At 58.7% G+C, this 20,416-nt stretch overlaps 6 protein-coding genes across 6 annotated transcripts; 3 read left to right on the top strand and 3 right to left on the bottom strand.

Annotated features, from left to right (window-relative positions):
* Positions 1-820: 820 nt before the first annotated feature.
* On the top strand, positions 821-6,277 carry MKK02DRAFT_21110 (SNF2 family N-terminal domain-containing protein; the record flags this gene model as incomplete). Its single annotated transcript, XM_053086364.1, has 14 exons — positions 821-1,364; positions 1,758-2,101; positions 2,181-2,351; positions 2,468-2,780; positions 2,887-3,024; positions 3,093-3,274; positions 3,325-3,579; positions 3,687-3,855; positions 3,912-4,120; positions 4,172-4,736; positions 4,773-5,430; positions 5,486-5,568; positions 5,624-5,772; positions 5,822-6,277. 14 exons carry the CDS (start codon positions 821-823, stop codon positions 6,275-6,277), a joined length of 4,236 nt encoding a protein of 1,411 aa, XP_052941576.1.
* A 1,132-nt stretch (positions 6,278-7,409) lies between these two features.
* On the bottom strand, positions 7,410-8,950 carry MKK02DRAFT_30801 (uncharacterized protein; the record flags this gene model as incomplete). The annotated part of the gene is made up of 6 exons (XM_053088139.1): positions 7,410-7,640; positions 7,669-7,771; positions 8,048-8,368; positions 8,427-8,466; positions 8,521-8,613; positions 8,686-8,950. The coding sequence occupies 6 exons, from the start codon at positions 8,948-8,950 to the stop codon at positions 7,410-7,412; spliced, it is 1,053 nt and encodes a 350-aa protein (XP_052941575.1).
* Positions 8,951-9,354: 404 nt separating this feature from the next.
* On the top strand, positions 9,355-10,885 carry MKK02DRAFT_41425 (uncharacterized protein; the record flags this gene model as incomplete). Its single annotated transcript, XM_053091560.1, has 4 exons — positions 9,355-9,395; positions 9,499-9,732; positions 10,127-10,565; positions 10,619-10,885. 4 exons carry the CDS (start codon positions 9,355-9,357, stop codon positions 10,883-10,885), a joined length of 981 nt encoding a protein of 326 aa, XP_052941574.1.
* Positions 10,886-11,279: 394 nt separating this feature from the next.
* MKK02DRAFT_30799 (uncharacterized protein) lies at positions 11,280-11,842 on the bottom strand (the record flags this gene model as incomplete). Its single annotated transcript, XM_053088138.1, has 3 exons — positions 11,280-11,427; positions 11,509-11,614; positions 11,737-11,842. 3 exons carry the CDS (start codon positions 11,840-11,842, stop codon positions 11,280-11,282), a joined length of 360 nt encoding a protein of 119 aa, XP_052941573.1.
* A 2,478-nt stretch (positions 11,843-14,320) lies between these two features.
* Positions 14,321-16,347, bottom strand: MKK02DRAFT_21010 (major facilitator superfamily domain-containing protein; the record flags this gene model as incomplete). Its single annotated transcript, XM_053086349.1, has 9 exons — positions 14,321-14,619; positions 14,691-14,786; positions 14,833-14,975; positions 15,022-15,165; positions 15,212-15,403; positions 15,451-15,558; positions 15,604-15,952; positions 15,999-16,065; positions 16,111-16,347. The coding sequence occupies 9 exons, from the start codon at positions 16,345-16,347 to the stop codon at positions 14,321-14,323; spliced, it is 1,635 nt and encodes a 544-aa protein (XP_052941572.1).
* Positions 16,348-17,041: 694 nt separating this feature from the next.
* Positions 17,042-20,416, top strand: MKK02DRAFT_21520 (L-aminoadipate-semialdehyde dehydrogenase; the record flags this gene model as incomplete). The annotated part of the gene is made up of 7 exons (XM_053086427.1): positions 17,042-17,099; positions 17,144-17,795; positions 17,828-18,108; positions 18,150-18,463; positions 18,496-18,726; positions 18,772-20,187; positions 20,249-20,416. 7 exons carry the CDS (start codon positions 17,042-17,044, stop codon positions 20,414-20,416), a joined length of 3,120 nt encoding a protein of 1,039 aa, XP_052941571.1.

The following is a 20,416-nucleotide window of genomic DNA, read 5'->3' as shown; positions in this document are numbered from 1 at the left end:
CTATGACCAGGAAGCGCATAATGATTATGAATATAATCACGATGTGGATGCCCCAATGGCCCCTCCGTCCCCTACTCCTCCCCTCCAGACTCGGGTATCGGCCGCTCCCCTCACTCCCGCCCCCGCACCGACGCGGATACCGTCCGCTACGCCCGCTGGAACACCCGCTCGACCCCCTTTTACCCTCTTTGCGACTTCGGAAATCCCTCTCGACCGCTCGCCCTCTATCCCCGTACTTCCCACACCCGGACCTGGACCGGCGCTCGCTCTGGCTGAGACCCCTCAGACCTCTGCTCCAGTCCCGCCGGCCGCTCCGTCGCTAGCGGAAGGAGAAGACCCTAAACCCGTTCTTCTCCCTCAGGTACCCCCTCCTACCGCACTTGCCAGTACTACCCCGCTCCACTCCCCCACCACTACCACTGCTACCGCCACCATCCCTACTCCCATCCCAGCCCCGGCGGCCGCCACCACCGCCACTGTCACCGGAGCCGGCTCCACTCCCGTCGCTACCACCGCCTCGGAAGCTCCCGTCTTTGTCCCTCCCAAGCGCAAAGGCTGGCCCTCGGACCACCCCACCCGGATCGCGCAGCGCGAAGCCAAGGAGGCCGCTATTCTCGCTGCGGGCGGTACGTTGCCCAAAAAGCGGCCTCCTCGGAAGAACCCACCCAAGCCCAAACTGTCCGCGGCGGCTGCGGCCGCGGGGAACGCGCTCGAGGATGAACTTCTCGGTTTGGCGGAGGGTGAGGCTGGGCCTAGTACTAGCGCCGCAGCTGGTGCCGGTGGGGATCCCGGACGGAGCTCGCCTGTCTTTGGATCGGAAATGGGGGAGAGTGTCCTCAGTATTTCCGGCGGAAATCGTGCAGTCCCATCCACGGCGACGGGGACAACGGTGGCAGTCTCGGCGGAACCGTTCGAGGCCGTCACGCCCGAGACGATCGTCTTGCCGTGCGGTCTCACCCGGGCCGAAGTGATCCGCAAGGTCGAAGGCGGGGACATGGACGGGTTGACCGAGACGGACGTCAAGCAGGTCCAGGATGAAATGTGGATCCGGGCCAAGGAGACTGCTGGGGGTGTGTCTATACGCAAAGATGGAAATTATCGGCGGAAACCCGGTCCGGCGAAGGGGTGGAAGATGATGCGCGGGGAAGACTCGACGAGTCTTTCTAAAAAGGGTGGAGGGGGAAGTAGTGTGGTCGACGAAGATGAGAGTAGGAGTGTGGGAGCAGGGGCAGGGGCTGAGGATGATATTGCGGCGTTGTTGGATGAACAGGAGGAAGGGGGGTCCATGCTTGGAGAGACGGGAGCGGGAGCAGCAGGGAAGAAGAAGAAGATCGGGAAGCGGAAGCGTACCGCCACGCAGGACGGTACGGGCACAGGCACGGGCGCGTTCGAGAGCGAAGATGAGAGGTCTTTACTCGATATGGCTGGTGCGGGGGACGACAAGTCTTCTATTATGGACCTGGACGATTTCCCCCCTCTCCAACAACCCGCGGCAGCCGCCTCCTCCACCAACGTGAACGCCCTCGCTGCCGCCATTGCCTCCGGATCGACCCCCACCCCCAAGACTGGCGCCCGGAAAATTGGCTCAGGACCCTCTGCCGAAGCTGCTGCAGCTGCCGCTGAGGCGCTCGCGGCGTTCGCGCTCGCCGGTGGAGTCATCAAGGAAGCGGGCGGCGGTCGGTATCCGGACGGAACGAAGGCGGCGCCGACGAAGCGGCAGAAACCAGGTCCAGGGGCGGGATCGGGCCGGGCTGGAGCGACCAAGACGGCGGCGGCGGCGGCGAAGTTGAAGGCGAAGATGGCGGCTGAGGCAGCGGCGGCTGTTGAGGCTGAGACGGGGGTGGGGGCTGGGGCCGAGGGTGAGGCTGGAGAGGGAGCTGCAGCGGAAGGTCTGGCTGCGCTTGTTGCTGCCGCCGGAATGGGGGCAGGAGGGGACGAGGGGGATATCAGTGTTTTTGGGGAACCGGCAGACAAGGCGGTGGTGGAGAAGGTGGAGAAGGACGGAAGGGGGATCTCGGAAGTTGAGGCGAAAGTGCGATTGGGGCAGGTGGAGGATTTACAGAAGATTGTTTGGTCGACTATAGTGAGGGATATGCCGAGGGTGAGTGCTTCATCTTCTTGGGGGCAGCGGGCTCACAAAGGGGTCGGCGTCGGGGCAAGAGGGAAGCTGACGTTTGCAGATGTACAGAGTCTACCAATCCTACGATGCCTTTGCCAAGCAGGATAAACTCCGTGTGGCGCAGGCGTGCATCCGAAACGCGGTGACCCAGCGGAGCATCAAGCCGACCTACAAGAGCGTGGCGAGGGTGAATAAGGAGCAGCAGACGAAGGCCAAGAAGGTGATCAAAGAGGTCAGTATTTCTTTTCGACCCCGCCGACGTACCCATTCGTCGTTTCTGACCCCGCACACTCAGCTCGTCGGCCTCCACTCTTGCCATCCAGAAGGAACCCCAGCTGACCCATGCAGATGCTCCTCTACTGGCGCAAAAACGAAAAAGAAGAAGTCGCCTCGCGCAAAAAGGCTGAGAAATCCGCGCTCGAAAAGGCCAAAGCGGAGGAAGAGTCTCGCGAGGCCAAACGACAATCCCGAAAACTCAACTTCTTGCTCACTCAGACGGAACTGTATAGTCACTTTATCGGCAAGAAGATCAAGACGGCGGATGCGGAACGGCCGGATGATGAGGATATTGATGTTGCGGAGGGGGCCGAGACGGAGGCGAATGCGGAGATTGGGCTGGATGCGGATGGGGAGGCATTGCCGGATATTGATTATGATGATGGTGAGTCATCCTTGGGACTTGTATCTGGAACGAAGGGAGGGCAGCGGCGGTCGAGATCCACGCATGGGTGATGAGCAAGGAGACGAGGGCAGAATTGACTCTGCAGATGACGAGGAGAATCTTCGGAAACACGCTGCTCGGGGTGCTCAGGCCGCTATTGTCGCTGCTCGGGACAAGGCGAGGGCATTCGACGAGGCTATGCCCGGAGCGAAGAAGAAGGCGGAGGAAGCTATGCCTATCGACCGTAAGTCCAGTCTGCTGGCAAATCCACTTCCAACTTCGCGCATGATATGGAGAAGCTGACGTCTTCAGTGGACGGGGACGAGCTCAACTTCCAGAACCCCTCTCTCGGCGCCGATTCCATCACCATCACCCAGCCCAAAATGCTCATGGCTCAACTGAAAGAGTATCAGCTCAAGGGTCTCACCTGGCTCGGAAATTTGTATGAGCAGGGAATCAATGGTATTTTGGCGGACGAAATGGGTTTGGGAAAGGTCAGCTCTTTCTTCTTCCCGCTTGCCCCTCGATGTAGCTGACGCCGCAGACCATCCAATCCATCTCCCTCCTCGCCTACCTCGCTGAACATCACAATCTTTGGGGTCCGTTCCTCGTCATCGCCCCGTCGTCCACCCTGCACAACTGGCAACAAGAGCTAGCGCGTTTCGTGCCCCGCCTCAAAGCTCTGCCCTACTGGGGTGCACCGAAAGATCGGGAAACGCTACGCCGGATCTGGAGCAGGAAGAATATGACGTTTGATGAGGAGAGTCCATTCCATATTCTGATTACATCGTATCAGCTTGTAAGTCTTTCTCCCGGTCCGCGTCAATAAGAGGTGCACAGACAATGTGAAGATGGCGGAGGGGCACTGAGTAGACAACAGTCGGGATGACAGTAGCTGACCACCAGGCTGTGCTAGACGAGAAGTACCTCTCCGGTGTTAAGTGGCAGTACATGATCCTGGACGAAGCGCAGGCGATCAAGTCGGCTTCTTCGGCCAGATGGAAGAGTCTGCTCAGTCTGCCGTGTCGGAACAGGCTGCTCTTGACGGGTACTCCGATCCAGAACTCGATGCACGGTAAGCTTGCCAATGTGGCTCGTTCGGCGTATGAGCAGACAAGCTGACCTCTGCAGAACTCTGGGCTCTGCTCCACTTCATCATGCCCTCGCTGTTCGACTCACACGAAGAGTTCTCGGAGTGGTTCTCCAAGGATGTCGAGAATGCCGCTGCGGGCGGATCAGGGAGTTTGCAGCCTGAGCAGCTGAGGCGGCTGCATATGATCTTGAAGCCGTTCATGTTGAGGCGGGTCAAGAAGCACGTACAGAAGGAGCTTGGGGATAAGGTGAGCTTTTGAGACGGATACTTGTGGTCCAGGCGTAAGCTGATATCACAGATCGAGATCGACGTGTTGGTCGACCTCTCTCAGCGCCAGCGGGCCATCTACAAAGCCCTTCGCCAACGCGTTTCCGTATCAGACCTCATCGCCCAAGCTTCATCCTCAATCGACGGCGCCAACCCCAACTCCACCAAGAACCTCATGAACCTCGTCATGCAATTCCGAAAAGTCTGCAACCACCCCGACTTGTTTGAACGCGCCGACGTCGTCTCCCCTTTCATGTTCGGCACCTTCTCGCAGTCGAATCTCTCGCGGGAAGCGGACGGGATGTACCTCCCCGACTCGGCGAAAAACGCTATCCACGTGGAGTTGCCCCGCCTCGTCTGGGACGAGAGTGTCGATCGGCCAAGGGAGGAAGGGAATGCAGGGAGCGAGGGATGGGTGTTGAGGAACTTGTGTAGTATTTGGCGCCCGGACTGGATTAGGGGGAGGTTGGAGGAGAAGGAGCATGCGAATGAGGGTTGGGGGTTCTTAAAGATCAAGGAGATGGGTGAGACGGAGGCGTGTCGGAGGGCGAAGGGGCATCCGTTGGTGGAGCTCCTGGAAGAAGTTGGGGAGGCGGGTCGGACCGTCGAGCGGGGAGAGTATGAGAGGTAAGTCCGGTCAAATTCGTACGAGGGCGTTGAGCTGATGTGTAGTGATTCCGACTTTGCAGCGTCAAAGCGGCGCAAGCTCACTCCCCTTGCACCTCGCGTTCCCTCCACATGCCACCTCGACACACCCCTCCGAGATATCTCTTCCATCGCGTGGAACACGTCCATCCTCTCCCGTCCCGAATCCCGCTTCACCCTCGACAAAGCTACCGCACCTCCTCTCCGACCCGTCATCTCCTCCCGCTCCTTCCTCGACGCTCAAGTTCGGCGGTCCGCCGACCCTTTGGTCCGGTCCGCAATGTACGGCGCCGCACCCTCGGAGCTCAATTCCCCTAAGGCCATCTCGGCACTACACAACCTCCTCCCTTCCCTGCCGCCCCAAGGTCTCTTTGCTGCATCCTTAGCTACGCAGGGCACGCCCCCGACGATGCTCATCCCGCCTATCAAGCGCTTGATCGTCGATTCGGCCAAGCTCGCTCGGCTGGACTCGCTCCTTCGCGAGCTCAAAGCGGGCGGGCACAGGGTGCTGCTTTACTTCCAGATGACGCGGATGATGGATCTGGTGGAAGAGTACTTGATCTATCGGCAGTATAAGTACTTGCGGCTGGATGGGAGCAGCGCGATTGGGGATAGGAGGGATATGGTCACCAACTGGCAAACCAAGTGAGTCCCACTTTGGATATGAGAGACGTCAAAAGAGGACTATACTGACAGTCAGTCCCGACTACTTTGTCTTCTGCCTCTCGACTCGGGCTGGTGGTTTGGGTATCAACTTGACCTCCGCGGATACCGTCATCTTCTGTCAGTTTCCGCCTTTGTCTTTGGTTCAGCAGAAGTTGCGAAGCTGACTCCGCAGATGACCACGATTGGAACCCCTCAAACGACGCTCAGGCCATGGACCGAGCTCATCGAGTCGGCCAGACCAAGCAGGTCACTGTGTACCGCCTCATCGCTAGGGGTACCATCGAAGAGCGTATCCTCAAGCTCGCTCGCGCCAAGAAAGACGTGAGTTGTTGCACATGATCTGATGATGGCGCAGAAACTGACTTTCCAGGTTCAAGACATCGTGGTCGGTACCAAATCCCTCACGGACGTCGCCAAGCCCTCCGAGATCGTCTCGCTCTTCATGGACGACGAGGAGCTCGCCGAGAGCGTCGCCAAGCGCAAGCAGGCCGAAGCGCACGGATACATCGCGCCTATCATATCGGGACCGAACGGTGGGAAGGGCAAATCAGCCTTTGGTGATGGGCTCGGAGGCGACGACGAGGACGACTTCTTCTCTACCGGACGACAGGTGGTCAATGGGGAAGATGAGGACTTTGGGGATGAGGCTGGAGGAAGTAGCAGTGGGGCTGCAGTGAGTGCGAGTGGGGGTGCGAAGAAGAAGAGTGGGGGAAGTAAGCGGAAGGCGCCGGCTGATGGTAAGCCTCCTTTCTTGATGGAGTTTGGGCAAGAGCTGATCCGACAGGTGAAAAGAAGGCTGCGCCAAAGAAGAAAAAGGTCAAGATGAATGTGGGACCGGATGGGCTTCCCATCTAATATCGTGTATAGTATCGACCTCGGTGTATAGACTGTCAGATAGCTAGACTGTATGTGATTTCAGACATGACATGGGGTATCTCTCTAATCAGCTCTGACTATTGACGACGACGGACTCGCTCTCGTTTCTGTTCTTCCAGTACTCTGTCTTTTCCATCTGACCCAGCCACAGCCCAGCAGCGCCCGCACTGGATTTGCTGATTTCGGATCTCTCCTCTTCTTCGAACGAGAAGCCTCTGGGATTGTGCGCGCCTAACGGCCAGCCTTTGGCGAAGCACCGGAGTGTCTCGGTGACGGTCCCCCATGGGCGACCGAATACCTCTTTCACACAGTAGTTCCTCGTGAACTCGCCTGGTCCGTCGTCCTTTCTGATCAGCTGCAGCTTGTGGTCGGAGCGTTACCCGGGAACACTCACGTCTGAGTCTCGATTCCGTGCAGCTCCTGCTTCCCAGGTGGTTGGTGTGTTGCGGCCTTCAAACCCTCCGAGATCAACCAGCACCGTTGCCTGGCAGGCGTTGAAGAACCACGTGTACTTGGATGGGTCTGTCAGAAGACTGGGTCAGTTTTACGCCAAGCTGACTCTCCAGGTCTTGGGCGAACAGCTCTCTAAGAAGAGATTAGCGATTACACACGTGTTAGCAACCAAGCATACTTATTTTCTGTGAGGCTGACTTGACCAAGATCTACCTGATCAGCTTGGCCTGTCGGTTTACTTTTAGGCCTTTCGGTGTCAAGTAGAAGTCTCACCCCATGTACCCTCCACGAAGCGATCAGGCAGGATCACGTGAAGTTCTCCTTCGTCCTCCGCTCCTTTCTCGGTCTGAATGAAGTATGGGATGACGTTCACAGCTGAACTTGATCAGTCGGTCAGAAATAACGGCTTCGTTCACTTGGGCCAAAGGGCAGAGTCAGTACTGACTAGCTCGGGTGTAGTCACGAGACCCTTGAGCACATCAATGATGGTTCCCGCAAAGCTCGACATGGGGCCTGGATTAGGTCTGGAGGTTTGAAATACGGAGGGGGAAGTGAAAGTAAGGTGGCGATCACTGGAGAGAACGGAAACCCAAGGAGACGTGGCTATAACGCTACATACCAAGCGGTGATCAGTAGAGGCAGAGACATCCTTGCACACATATCTCGAAAGGAGTCCCATATTCTGGCATGTTCTGCAGTATGGATATATGACCAGGCCACCGAGATTCCCGACGAGCGAGATCTTGGTTGGCGAGAACATGTTTCAGAATCGCCGCCTCGCCCCGTGCATAAGTATACCCGGAAGGGGAGGCTCCATGCGTTAAGAGCCGGACCCACACGTCGATCATACCCCAAGATCTCTGAGGTTGCCGCGGCATCATCACGGACAATCATATTTGCTGATGCACCACGGGACAAGCTGGCAGTGCTCGTGACGGCGTACACGAGCACGTCGACGTAGCGTATCCATCCCAAAAAAGCTACGCTGCTTCTGGACTCCTAGACTCCCCTCCCGCGCGCCGACTCCAACATCGCCTCAACATGCTAATCGTCTCTGTCAGTGCTCGGCTGAGCGGTAGCTCTCAGCAATCCGACACATGGAGGCGCGCCAATCTCGAAAGACTCCATCCGCACATCTCCTCGCTGGTACGTAAACCGTCCGTCGAGTACTCCTCCTCGAGCGAACGCATGGCTGCCTCCTGCTCATCTTTCCATCCCCGAAGGAAGGACTTGAGCTCGCGCGACGCCGTCAGATCCGAATTCTCACAGAGCTCCCGCTTGATCTGTCCGGTTCTCATATTGTAAACAACTGGGCGTCCCTCCGTTGGTGGAGACTTGAGGTAGTCCGAATCTGTAATGCCTGCAGCGTGGTCCTCTATGGGAGGCGAAAAGAAAGGGGGCTCGTATGCTGGGACCTTGCCCAGAATGATAACGGCTGTCTGGCGATCTGGTACGGCCGAGGGGCTCGAGCGTACTGGCTGTAGCCGTAGTAGCGGAGCGTGGCGGAGGATCAATGATAGCAAAGTGCTGATCGGGAGGTAGATCGAGCCAGAGCTTGCTGCGTAGCTCGGACGGTGGGGCTGCATTTCTGTGTCGGTCAGCTGTGTCTTTCCGTTGCCAAGGACAGGTAGAGCCGGCGGACGTACCCGTTACCACCACCGGCTGGCATCATGGCCGTACAGAATGCTGATCCAGTCAGTACTGGTAGCTATGCTTAGGATGTACGCTTAGCAGACTAACTCAGCTGCGTATTGCCCTCGCCCTCTGGAACAGGGGCGGGGAGAACCAGCATCAAGTCATTGTCCGCCAACCAGCAAACAACGAGGCTCGTGGCTACATTTGTGTCCGGAAACCCGTTCCGCTCATTGAAAAAATCCATAGAGTGCTGGCAGGAATAGCACTCACCGGCAAGAGGAGCCTTTTCATCTTCCTGGTCCCCACCATGCTGATCATCGGTAGCGGCGCCCTGCTCGTTTCCGCCGGTAAAGGCAGACCAGGCGTCGGAAATCCCAGAGAAAAAGATGGAATCGCCATCAAGCAGATCGGTATGTAGATTGCAAGAATGTGAAGATGCTGAAGCTGGAGAGGAAGGACTCAGAGGGTAGACAATGAAGGGGAACTGTAAGTATGCCCTGCTTTGGTAGAGTTGCCGAGTTGCGTCTCGCGACATCCTTTGGCGGATTGTGATCCTTACAGCTATGGTATCAACTTCAGATGCTCGGTGGTGACTCTAGCATGTTCTATGATCGACAAAGAGCGACGCGGAGTGGATAAAAGCGAGGTGTGGTGCATTGGAATGGGCTGTTACAATAGGATGGGCGATATGTGGCGCATCACGCTAGAGTCACTCGAGTGGGTGGCGAGAAGTGGCGAGGATGAAGAAGTGCCACATCCGAAAGTGGGGGGATGAGATAGGTTCCCCACTTCACTCTCTCTCGCTCGCTCTCACCTTTGCACGACCTATCATAGCGACACAGTACCTATACATTCCTACAGCACTCGCAGTAGCCATACCGCTACTAGTCCGCCATCAGAACCATCCGCAGGCGGAGATATTGATAGCGCGTCCCAAAAATGACTTATAACGGCGTCGGATTGCAGACCGCTCGAGGGAGGTAAGTTCAGATTTCTGTCCCTGCCTGCCTACTCACATCGTCTTGACTCTTGACCCAAACATGCCTATGGCCTTGACGTATGAACACAGCTGACATGATGCAGTGGAACCAATGCCTACGTCTCTAAAAACAACGCTCACCTTCGGATCCGGGATGGACCCGCGCCCGGCGGTGGATTTGGCGGAGGAGGGGGCAAAGGCGGACGATATGGGGACTTTATCGATGAGATGCCGGGACCCGTGCATAGGCAGCCGGATGCGGGGATACTGGAGCATGAGAAGAAGAGGAGGGTGGAGGTCAAGTGTTTTGAACTGCGGGAGGAGTTGGAAGAGAAGGGGTGAGTGATGTTCCGCTTTATCGCAGGGTTGACTGGCGGAGGGAAAAGAAGAGCGTCGATACGGCCGACAAGGAGAGATGTTTGTCGTGCCGGGTGAAGAGGAGACGAGGGCGGAGGCATCAGGACCCCATCTCCACAATTCCCATTTCTTTTTACCCTTACCCACCGCAACCTTCTTAGACAGTGCCCGATACCTGCATCCCTACAGGACTTCGAGGCGATTAGGTTAGCGCAAATTTATGGCTCGCTTGCGAGCTTGGTATCCTGCCTAATAGACCGCCTGCCCTAGACCAGTGGGGTCGAGCGGGGGACGGCGTTTCCACATCCTTTTCTTTCTTGCTGCTGCTTCTGTCTATGGTCCTAAAACATTGGAGGGACCAAGCTGATACCCCAGGCTCGACGATGACGCGATCGAAGAAGCCGTCTCCACCCTCCGAACCACCCTCTCTGCCCAATCCCACCTCCTCGGTACCCCTCGACAACGCATGACCGACTCGCACTCCATCGCCGCCGCCAAGCAGGTCGAGATGAGCCGCCTCGGCCGCGCGCTCGGCGTGTCTGCCAATCACGTCGAGGGCAAGGCGTTCCAGCGCGAAACAGAGGAGGAGCGGGCGAATCGGATGGCCGAAAGGGAGATCAAGGTGCAGGAGCGGGCGGAGCGAGAAGTACGGCGGGAAATCGAGATGGCCAAGCAGGCGGAAGAGGCCTCGGACGCTGCCAAGAAGAGAAGGAGGGAAGAATACTATGAGAAGATGAGGAAGGAGAAGGCGGACAAGGAGGCGGCGGAGCGACCGCCCGCGCCGGCGCCGTACGGCGAGAGAAGGGGACGAGAGGTTTCGCGGTCGCCGCCACCTCCTGCAAACAGGCGCCGCGTCGATTCTCCTAGGTCGGTCTCGCCTCCTCCACGAGGCGCTCGAGGTCGTCATGCCGACTCGCCGTCACCTCCCCGCAGACGCGCTCGGTCGCCTTCGGAATCACGTTCCCCCTCTCCCCCGCCGCGCCGACAAGCTCGCTCCCCCTCCCCCGTCCTCGTTCGAGGTGGCGCACGTCGCCGGTACTCGTCCCCCTCTCGCTCTCCTCCTCGGCGCGTCCGGTCTCCGTCGGACAGCCGCTCGCCGCCTCCCCGCAGAAGGGCCTCGCCTTCCCCCTCTAGGTCTCGCAGTCCGGTACAGAGGAGGCGGTATAGTGACTCGAGATCAGCCTCGCCTCCGCCCCCGGCGCGTGCGCGGTTGGCGCATCGTGGACGGGATGATAGGGAGGGGAGCGAGAAGAGCAGGAGCGAGAGGAGCATGACGCCCGAGATTGAGAGGAAGAGGGTTGAGCGGACGGGGAGATGATATGCCGGAGGGGTGAGCGGTGAAGCAAGATAGAATGGTGGCGAGCAAAAAAAAAGTTTGTGTCGGTCAGATGGCAGTGAGGATAGTAACTTGAGCGTGTGAAAGGCATGTACATCCGTAACATTCAATTTCCATTCTTTTTCACCTCGCTCCCTCTCCAGCCTGTTTTCTACCTGTTCCACCCCGTCAACAATTCCGCTTCCACGCCATCTATAGCATCTGCTGCACCCTAGTCCTTGCACCCGCCAGCAGACTTCCTTTGGGTTGAACGAAACGTCCTCCGGGCGCGGGCATGGGCTTGAGGGGGACGAAAGCGTGTCCGTCTTCAGAGGCACCGGCCGCTCGGATCTTTCTGCTTCTGGAGGGGATCAGCTTGAACTCTGCAGGTCAAGGCCGGGTGAGATGCTGCATGAAGTGAGACCACGAGAGAGATACTCACTTGCGCCGTTTAAGGCAGATGCAGATCGCCACTCCGATGAGAAGCAGGACGAAGACAGCTACGCCCACGCCGATGAGGACGACTTCGGACTTGTAGAGGCAGGTATCTGTCGAGTGATCAGTGATGTGATCGCATGCAAGGAGATCAAAGGATGGTGGGAGAAGACGCGACTCGCTCGAAATCAGGACCAACATGTGATGGAGGACCATGATGAGAGGAGGTACTTACTGCCTACGTTGGCGTAACATCCCGTCTGCTTGGGCGGAGCTGCCGCTCTTGCTTGGAGGCTCGTCGTACTGGTGATAGACGCCCTTTCGGCTTGAAGTGAAGCCATCATAGACGCGAGGATGATGCGAGGGATGCGATCCTGGATACCGCCAGATTCGAGGTTGAGTGATATTTGTTCCGGTCAAATGGTGCAGAGAGATGACGCTATAGCGGACTGTGTCAGTGAGAAGAAGCAAGTTGATGGCAGAAGAGAAGAGAAGGGTGCTTGGCTTCGACGTGATGGGTGAGCAAAATTGCAGGGCCACGAAGCTTATCCGGAAGGGTGTGTGGAAAGCTGTGTGTAGGCTGGAGCTTGAGGCTTATTATCAGCAAATTGAGGGTCTTCACACAGCTTGTGTCTGTCCCTCGCGTCCTTATCAGTACCAACGCAGAATCCCTCTTCAGTCTACTCTGTTATGACCTGCTCATCGGTGAGGGGCCAAGCGTTATACCAGGGTGCTGCAGTCAGTCACCCGGGAATGCCACTTCCACAACCTGAAACCTGTGCGCGTGGACATGAAACATTCCTCGTTCCCCGGGTGCAGATGCTTGTCCAGCGCAAGATTTACATCGGTATCGTCGTACTCCAGGCAAGATGATCAAGCGCAGACTATATGACAATCAGCACCCACCTCGACATTGCAAGAAAGCATTCGACTCACACTCATCCTTCAGCTGGATCGATATGGGGCCCTCAATCGGCTTGGGCGGCCAATCCAGATCCACCTCGTACTTGACCTCGTACACCCTCTTCCCACTTCCACTCCGCTCATCCACCCCAGGCAGAACGATACGCGCTGACCCATTCAACGGAACTTCCACCTCAACCTTGAGCATACCCCCTTCCAGCCGCCACCATACAGCGTACCTACCTCGGGGGGACTCATACGCGGTGGACGCATGCGTCACTGTACCGCCCGGCCGAGGTCTTACGAGCGCTTCCTTCCAGCCAGGCTGAGACGGAGATAGGCCGCCGACTACCGAGTGGAGGGAGTGGGCGACTGCGCCGAGGGCATAGTGGTTGAATGAGGTCATACGGCCGGGATTGGTAGAGGCGTCGGTCTCTCGCTCACTTCCCGTCCCTTTTAGTCCTGCTCCCATACCGCTGACCCCTAATTAGCCCCACCCCGGTCCACCGCCACCCACGAGCACCCCCACGCTCGCTTCCACCCCATCCCGCCAAACAGCTTCTGACTCGCCCCGTTTTCCTCGAATACTACCGCACACGCCCACTGTCCCTCAACCCCACCGCACATCAGTCCCCTCCCGGACCTGACGTGCTCGCCTATCGCCCATTGAGCCAGGCCCTTCCGCCGGTGCTCGGGTGCGGTGAAAAGTCCGAGCGTCCCGTCTGCGTGTGTAAAGACACGGCACGCGAGGGGTGCGATCTCAGGGTTTGTGGAGCCGGCGTCCGGACTGGTGCTAGGGATCGAAATTCTGGTGGAGCTGCTTCGCGGTCGGATGATGGTGGACCAGGGCAAGCGGGAGTAGTAGTATGCGGGATCCCGAGGAATGTCCGCGGTTCGGACGCACTGTAGCAGTCAGCAAGTGACCAAGAAGCAGCTTAGATCAGCGTTGTCGACGTACATGCTCAGCGTCCACATCTCGGCCGATGTCCAGCTCATACTCCTGCTCATCCCCGATCCTCCGCCGGTCTGGCCCTAGCTGTATCCTCCGCTCTTCACCTGTCCCCGATGCGGGCGGTAACCAAAGCGCGCAGCCTGTCCTGTGCACCCCATCGCCTATCTCGGCCTCTGCAGCCTCGACCCACAGCTCGTGCAGTGCCCCCAGCAGCTGCACGGTAGGGTCCACCGCTGTCACGTACGAGCGCAGCGCGCCCAGTGCCCTTATCTTGGCTGCCTCCAATGCCGCGCTCGTTTGGCCCGCTGGAGGTACAGATTCGTACGTGTCGAACACCCGGATCTGGGAGCCGTATAGAGGTGGTACTGGAACGACGACTGTTCCTCGGGTATCTGGGGGTATCGGGGACCCGTCAGCGGAGGGCGGGATGGTACTCCATACTCGGATCTTGGGCGCGTCCGGACCAGGCGAGACCGGCGCGAGGATGGTCCCGAGTACGAGGATTGAGGCGGGAAGATGAAGTCTCAGGAGAGGGATGAGCGAATCATGACTGTGCTCGTAGAGCTCTACTCGGGCTGCCATCGCCCTCAATACAGTGGTTCATGCTGGAGTAGCTAGAAATATACAAGTCACGTCGCAGGCGCGGGCAGCACGCTTGCGCGCCCCTCGGGCCTCGGCCTCGGCGCCGAGTGATATATGACCGTTGGTTCCGGGGGCGATACCTGACCTAATGGCAGATTTGTGGCACAGGCGCTCGACCTGCAACTACTGGCGCTCATGAGCGGAGAGCAGATATGATTCGAATGCGAGCTAGCTCAGCAACACGATGCATCCTGAAATACAAGCCCAGATCGTCTGAGACCCTTGCTATATACATCGCTCGATATCTCTTACACTTCTTCCTACCCGGACAGCAACACAGCTCCAGGGTCACAAGCTCATGCTGCAGGGTCAGTCACAATCCTCACCGAGCCCAAGAAAAAGATGAGGACTCACCGACATATCGCCAATGAGTGTTTTGCTTGTCAGTCATGTCGGTGTACGTCTGGCCCATAGGGTCGTACCGCTCGTCACCCTCAGCAAAGAGCTTGTCGCGCTGCTTGTTGGGGCGGACGAAGCAGAGGCGGAGGAGGAGGATGACAACGACTTCGGCGGCGCGAGAGGCCATGCAGACGATGGTGCCGGTACGGTAGATGGGTGCTTCGGAGGAGATGAAGCTGTAGGGGCCGACGATGTTGCCTGCGGCGACGCCGAGGAAGATGGCTGGCGAGTCAGCTGGGCTCGGCAAGGGGAGGTAGTGTCAGGGGATGGGGTCAAGGGGGACGAGGGCTCACCAGCAGTGGTCAAGACCTTCTTGGTGGTACCTCCGACATTGCCAGAGACAAGCGAGAGGGCGAGCACAAAGACGGCGTTGGACGATCCGGTCAGGTCTGATGATTAGCCAAGCCCATACCGGTGTCTAACAAAAAGACTCACAGTATCCGATCAAGCGAGGAGCAGTGCCGGTGGTGAACGCCATCAAAGCGAAGCCAAGTACAGTGAGGCAGGTGACGCCGGCCATAAGGTAGGTTCGGATGTTGTACGCGTGGGTGAGGTGAGAGATGTAGATGGCGACCAGGCTGGGGATCAGCTGAGGACAGGCTCAGAAGATGAGAAGATACGCACATCATGATGGCAATGAACATTCCGTACGGAACCTGGAGAAGCGTCGTGCGGAAAGTATCAAAGCCGAGACCTTGGACGACGAGCGTACCAAAGTTGGATGTAGCGCCGTTGGGGACGTTGGCGAAGAAGCCAAGGAAGAAGTAGCTATCCTATCAGCTGGCGCTCGATAGGGTGCAGGTGAATGGCTTACAGGTATGTCTTAAGATCCTTGATGGCCTCCCAGACCTGGTCCATCTTGAGCTGGCGCTTCTCGACCGTGTGGTAGTCATCTCGCTTGCGGGACATGCAGACGACGGCCTCGCGCCGGGTGAGGAATCGGGTAGCGTAGGGCGCGTCGGGGATGAGGACGGCCATAGCGATAGCCCAGAGGGAGCAGACAGCACTGGATATCAGCCATAGCGTAAACGGCAGGGCGGCAAACAGGCTTACCCGATGATGAGGAACTCGTAACGCCATGACGCCATGCTAGAGGTGGGAATGTGTCCAATAGCATACCCGAGCAGACCACCGAGGGCAATACCGACTCCATTTGCGCAGCTGGAGGGTCAGGTTGACACAGGTTTTTGTTATAAGAGGACTCACTACCAGAGACCAATGACCGTCGGCTGCTGTCGCCTGGTGAACCACATCGATGTGATCGAGACGAAGCATGGGTCGGCTACCGCCTCGAACATCCCCGAGACGAAACGAAGCGCGACCATTGTCCCGTAGTCCTTGGCGCCAGCTTGTGCCATGAGGAAGATACCCCAGAGGAAGATGTTGATGGCGAGGTATTTGGACAGGGGGAACTTGGCGAGGAGGAGGTTTCCGGGGATAGCCCAGACGAGCCAGCCGACGTAAAAGATGGAACCGAGGTTGGAGTAGTCGGTACCGACGAGCTTGAGGTCGGTCTTCATATCGAAGAGGGCGGCGTATTGGAGGGTGGTCTTGTCTGTGCTGTCAGCGAGGCTATTTGGTCGAGTTGAGAGGAGACGTACCGATGTAATAGAACGCGTAGTCGATGAAGAGTGGAGGGACGATGAGCCAGTACAGCTTCCGCTCGACCTGATTGTCAGCTTGAGAATTTTTTGTAGAAGAAGCAAGACTCACCTTCTTGACCTCGACCGGGTCAAGGGGCTGCGCGTTCGCCTCGGCCACCTCGCGCATGAAGTCCAAGCTTGGGTTCTTCCGCATAAGCTTGCGCCAACCCGTGACTGGGACTCCATCGTCCCCATCCGTATACTGCTCGTCAACGTCGCGTGTGGTCTCCTTGTCGGGGCCGAGACTGGCCGACTCGACGTGCTCGGTGTGGTGCTTGACGTCCTTCTCGGACTCGAGATTGCGCATGGCGGTCTCGACGACGTGCGTAGCTGGGACAGCCTCGATAGCGTCGGTGTGCTGTGCGGCGCTGGGCATGATGAGTGGGAGTGATTGAGGATGAGGGGGTATGAGGGGCAAAGATGCGGGGCGAGCGGGGCACTCATATACCTCAGCGCGAGGTGGTCCTCCGCCTGGGCCGCTGGTGGATGCATCGCGAAATGTGCAATCGGGATGTCCACCCGCTCCATCTTGATTGCAGGTCAGTGGGCTTTTTAGTGTGGTCGGGGCTGCTCCTGCAGGCTCCTGCGTGACTCGCAGGCGCGCCGAAGTGTCGAGGAAGAGAGATGGTTGTCTGGGCAAGGACCAAAAATAGTATCGGGCCTTCGGGGCCGAGATACCCCGGACAGGACCGGAGTCCCCGGAATTCCCCAGATGGGTCAGATGGGTCTTTTCCCAACCCACTTGGACCGTGGACCCACCCTACAGACCAAGCATCCATCTGGCGCGGCCCACTCGCCTATTGCTCTCCACACAGCCATGGTGCACTGTCCATGTCCCTCAGCTGCACTACTCGGCTCGCACAGCAGCATCGATAGAGCGAGACTCTCCGCCAAGGCAGATTCGGGCCCACTTGGTCAAGCTCAGCTCTTTCTCGCTATAAGACAGCTACGATAACACCATGTCCGCATCATCCAAGTCTACATCCCCCACAAAGCCCAAGATGCCCATCGCTACCTTTGCCGCCCTCTCCGTTACGGAGCTCATTGCCACTCGTGCTTGTGAGTCTCATCGTCTTCTGTACCGAGCACCTCTGACTGTTCAGCGAAGCAAGGCGATGAGCCCGCGGTCCATACCGGGTCCGCCGAGTTCGGGGACGAGCTCCAGACACTCACCTACTCGGACGTCCAGCGTGCGGTCGACCGGCTAGCTGCTCACTACGCCTCGCTCAACCTCCAACCTCCCATCCCAGAGGGTGACGTCCCTCCCGAGCGCGTCATCGCCGTCCTCACCTCCACTGCCATCGACGAGACCCTCCTCGAGATCGCTCTTGCCAAGCTCGGTCTCACCGCTCTCCTTCTGTCGGTCAACAACTCGGTCGCTGCCGTCGCACACCTCTGCAAGCAGACGAAGAGCTCGCACCTGCTCTACGGGCCAAAGTTTGCAGGGACAGCGCAGGAGGTCAAGGCGCTTTTAGAGGAGGAAGGGGTACGGCTGGATGTGCTGCCAGAGAAGAGATTCCCATTGTGGGGCAAGGGCGGTGTCAGGGAGAGCAACATTCCCGCCTACCCCGCCCGCCTCACTCCTCAGCAAGAGACCAAGCGGACCTGCGTCATCCTCCACTCGTCCGGCTCGACCGGGTTCCCCAAGCCCGTCTACATTACCCACTACGGTCTCGTCGCCAATGCCGCCATGTCCCTCCCCAAGACGGGCTTCTCAGCTTTGCCCCTCTTCCATGGCTTTGGCCACTTTTCAGTGTAAGTCCTTCGCCTGAACTCGCTAACCCCAGCTTCCGCTGCGTCTACCATGGCAAGGCATTCACCCTCCTCCCGCCCCACCTCCCCATCACCTCGGCCAACATTGTTCGGACGATCCAAGCCTCTCCCTCCCCCCCTCAGCAGCACTTTGCCGTCCCCTATGTCCTCAAGCTCCTCGCCGAGACGCAAGAGGGTATCGACTCGCTGGCGTCGTTCGAGGCGGTCTCTTTTGCCGGTGCGGCGGTCCCGGACGATCTGGGCAACCGGCTGGTCGACGCGGGTGTACCCCTCATCTCCGTATACGGAACTACCGGTAGGTCTCCCGAACTCAAATTTAGCCGTGCTGATCATCAGAAACTGGTGGACTGATGTCTTCCCGCCGAGACTGCGCGACCGACAAGGCCTGGAACTGGCTTCGCGCGGAAGGTCCCATCGCCGACTACCTCGAGCTCGCCCCGCAGGGCTCCGACAACTTTGAGATCATCGTCAAGGATGGCTGGCCCGCCAAGATCTTGTCGAACCGGGACGACGGGGCCTATTGCACCAAGGACCTCATGCAGCGTCACCCGGACCACCCGACCTGGTTCAAGTACATCGGTCGGCTGGACGACACTTTGACGCAGACGCTGGGGGAGAAGACCAATCCCGTCCCGATCGAGCTGGCAATCGTGAGTACTGGTCCTGGCTGAGCTGACTGAAGCGCGGCAATACCCCCCTTATCCGCGAGTGTATCGTTTTTGGGGATGCTCGCCCCCAGGTCGGCTGCCTCATCCTCCCCTCCGACCAAGGTGCCGAGCTCAGCAAGGACAAGAAGGCGTACCTCGAGGCTATCTGGCCAGTGATTGCGGACGCCAACGCCGCCGCGCCGTCGCACTCGAGAATACTGCCCGAGATGGTCGAGTTGCTGCCGTACGGAACGGACATCCCAGTGGTCAGTCCTGCTCGCTGTTTCGATCTGGATGCAGCTGACCATCAGGCTACAAAGATGTCCATCCTCCGTCCCGCCTGCTACAAGCTCTTTGCACCCCTCATCAACTCCATCTACGACCGCTTTGAGCGCGGTACCGGCGCACCCAAGCAGCACATCTCTACCTCGGTCGACATGCAGCAATTCCTCCACAACCTCATCTCGACCGCTCTCGGGGACAAGGCGTCGTCGGACCTCACCCCCTCTACCGATCTCTTCTCGTATGGTGTCGACTCGCTCCAGGCCACTCGGGTACGGAACGACATCATCAAGAACCTCGAGCTCGGGCCGGACGTCACGCTGGGGCAGAACGTGGTGTATGAGCATCCGTCGATCGAGCGGCTGGCTACATTCATCCTGGCGCTGAATGAAGGGACAGGGGAGACGGCGTCTCAGTCGGCGCAGGAGAAGATGCTGGCGATGGTGGACAAGTGGGCGGGGAAGCTTGTCACTCCTACTTCCACCTCCAGCTCGGCCAACGGGCACACGGGCGAGACCATCGTCCTCACTGGCGCCACCGGCTCTCTCGGCGCCCACATCCTCGATCAACTCACTCGCCGGCCAGAAGTCACCCGTGTCATCTGCCTATCCCGCGCCAAGTCCCACGCCGACTCATCCGCCCGTATCCAGGACTCGCTCTCCCAGCGGCTGCGGTCCCTCTCTGCCGAGGCTCAGGCCAAGATCGTCTCGTACGCTTCGGACGTTAACAAGCCGGATCTCGGTCTCTCCGCCACAGAGTACGAGGACCTCCGCTCCTCCGCTACGAGCATCATCCACAACGCTTGGCCGGTCAACTTTGTCCTTTCGATCGACTCGTTCGAGGACCACATCGAGGGCGCCGTCAACCTCCTCAACCTCGCTCTTTCCTCACCACACCCTACAACCCCTACCTTCTACTTCTCCTCCTCCGTCGGTACCCGCCAAGGCCGGCCAGATCCCACCGTCGCCGAAGACTTCTCCGACTCGCCCATCACGGCTGGCGGGATGGGGTACGGCCAGTCCAAGTGGGTCGTCGAGAAGCTTTGCGAGCGCGCTGCTGCGTCAAACGGCGCGCGGGTCGGGGTACTCCGGATCGGCCAGCTCGTTGGCGACTCGGAGAATGGCGTATGGAACGAGACCGAGGCGTGGCCCCTCCTGTTCCGCTCGGCTCTCACTACCGGCGCACTACCCATGCTCGAGGAGAAGCCTACCTGGCTGCCGGTGGACGAGGCGGGCCGGGCGATCGCCGAGATCGTCCTAGCAGGTGGAGCGGACCAAGCGGCGGTGTATCACGTCCTGAACAATAAGGAGAGTCGGTGGGCGGACATTCTGGAAGGTCTGAAGAAGGGTGGCGTGTCGTTCGAGACTGTGGACCGGATGAAGTGGCTGGAGGGGCTGGCGAAGAGCGAGGCGGACGTGGAGAAGAACCCTACTTATAAGCTACTTGTGAGTCTCTCTCCTTTTCTGCTCCTTTACGGGTGATCTGAAGCACACGCTGATCTCTCAGAGCTTCTACCAGAACCGAATGGGCAAATCGGACGAAAGACCTCACATGGAGTTCATCGTCGACAAGACCGCCGCTGTCTCGCCTACTATCGGTCAGGTCAAGCCCATCTCGCCCGAGCTGGTTGCGCTCTGGGTTGGGCAGTGGAAGACGAGCGGGTTCTTGCAATAG

Source organism: Dioszegia hungarica (assembly GCF_025882075.1).
Source record: "Dioszegia hungarica strain PDD-24b-2 chromosome Unknown MKK02contig_32, whole genome shotgun sequence".
NCBI lineage: Eukaryota > Fungi > Basidiomycota > Tremellomycetes > Tremellales > Bulleribasidiaceae > Dioszegia > Dioszegia hungarica.
This window is presented reverse-complemented; position numbering and strand designations above follow the sequence as displayed.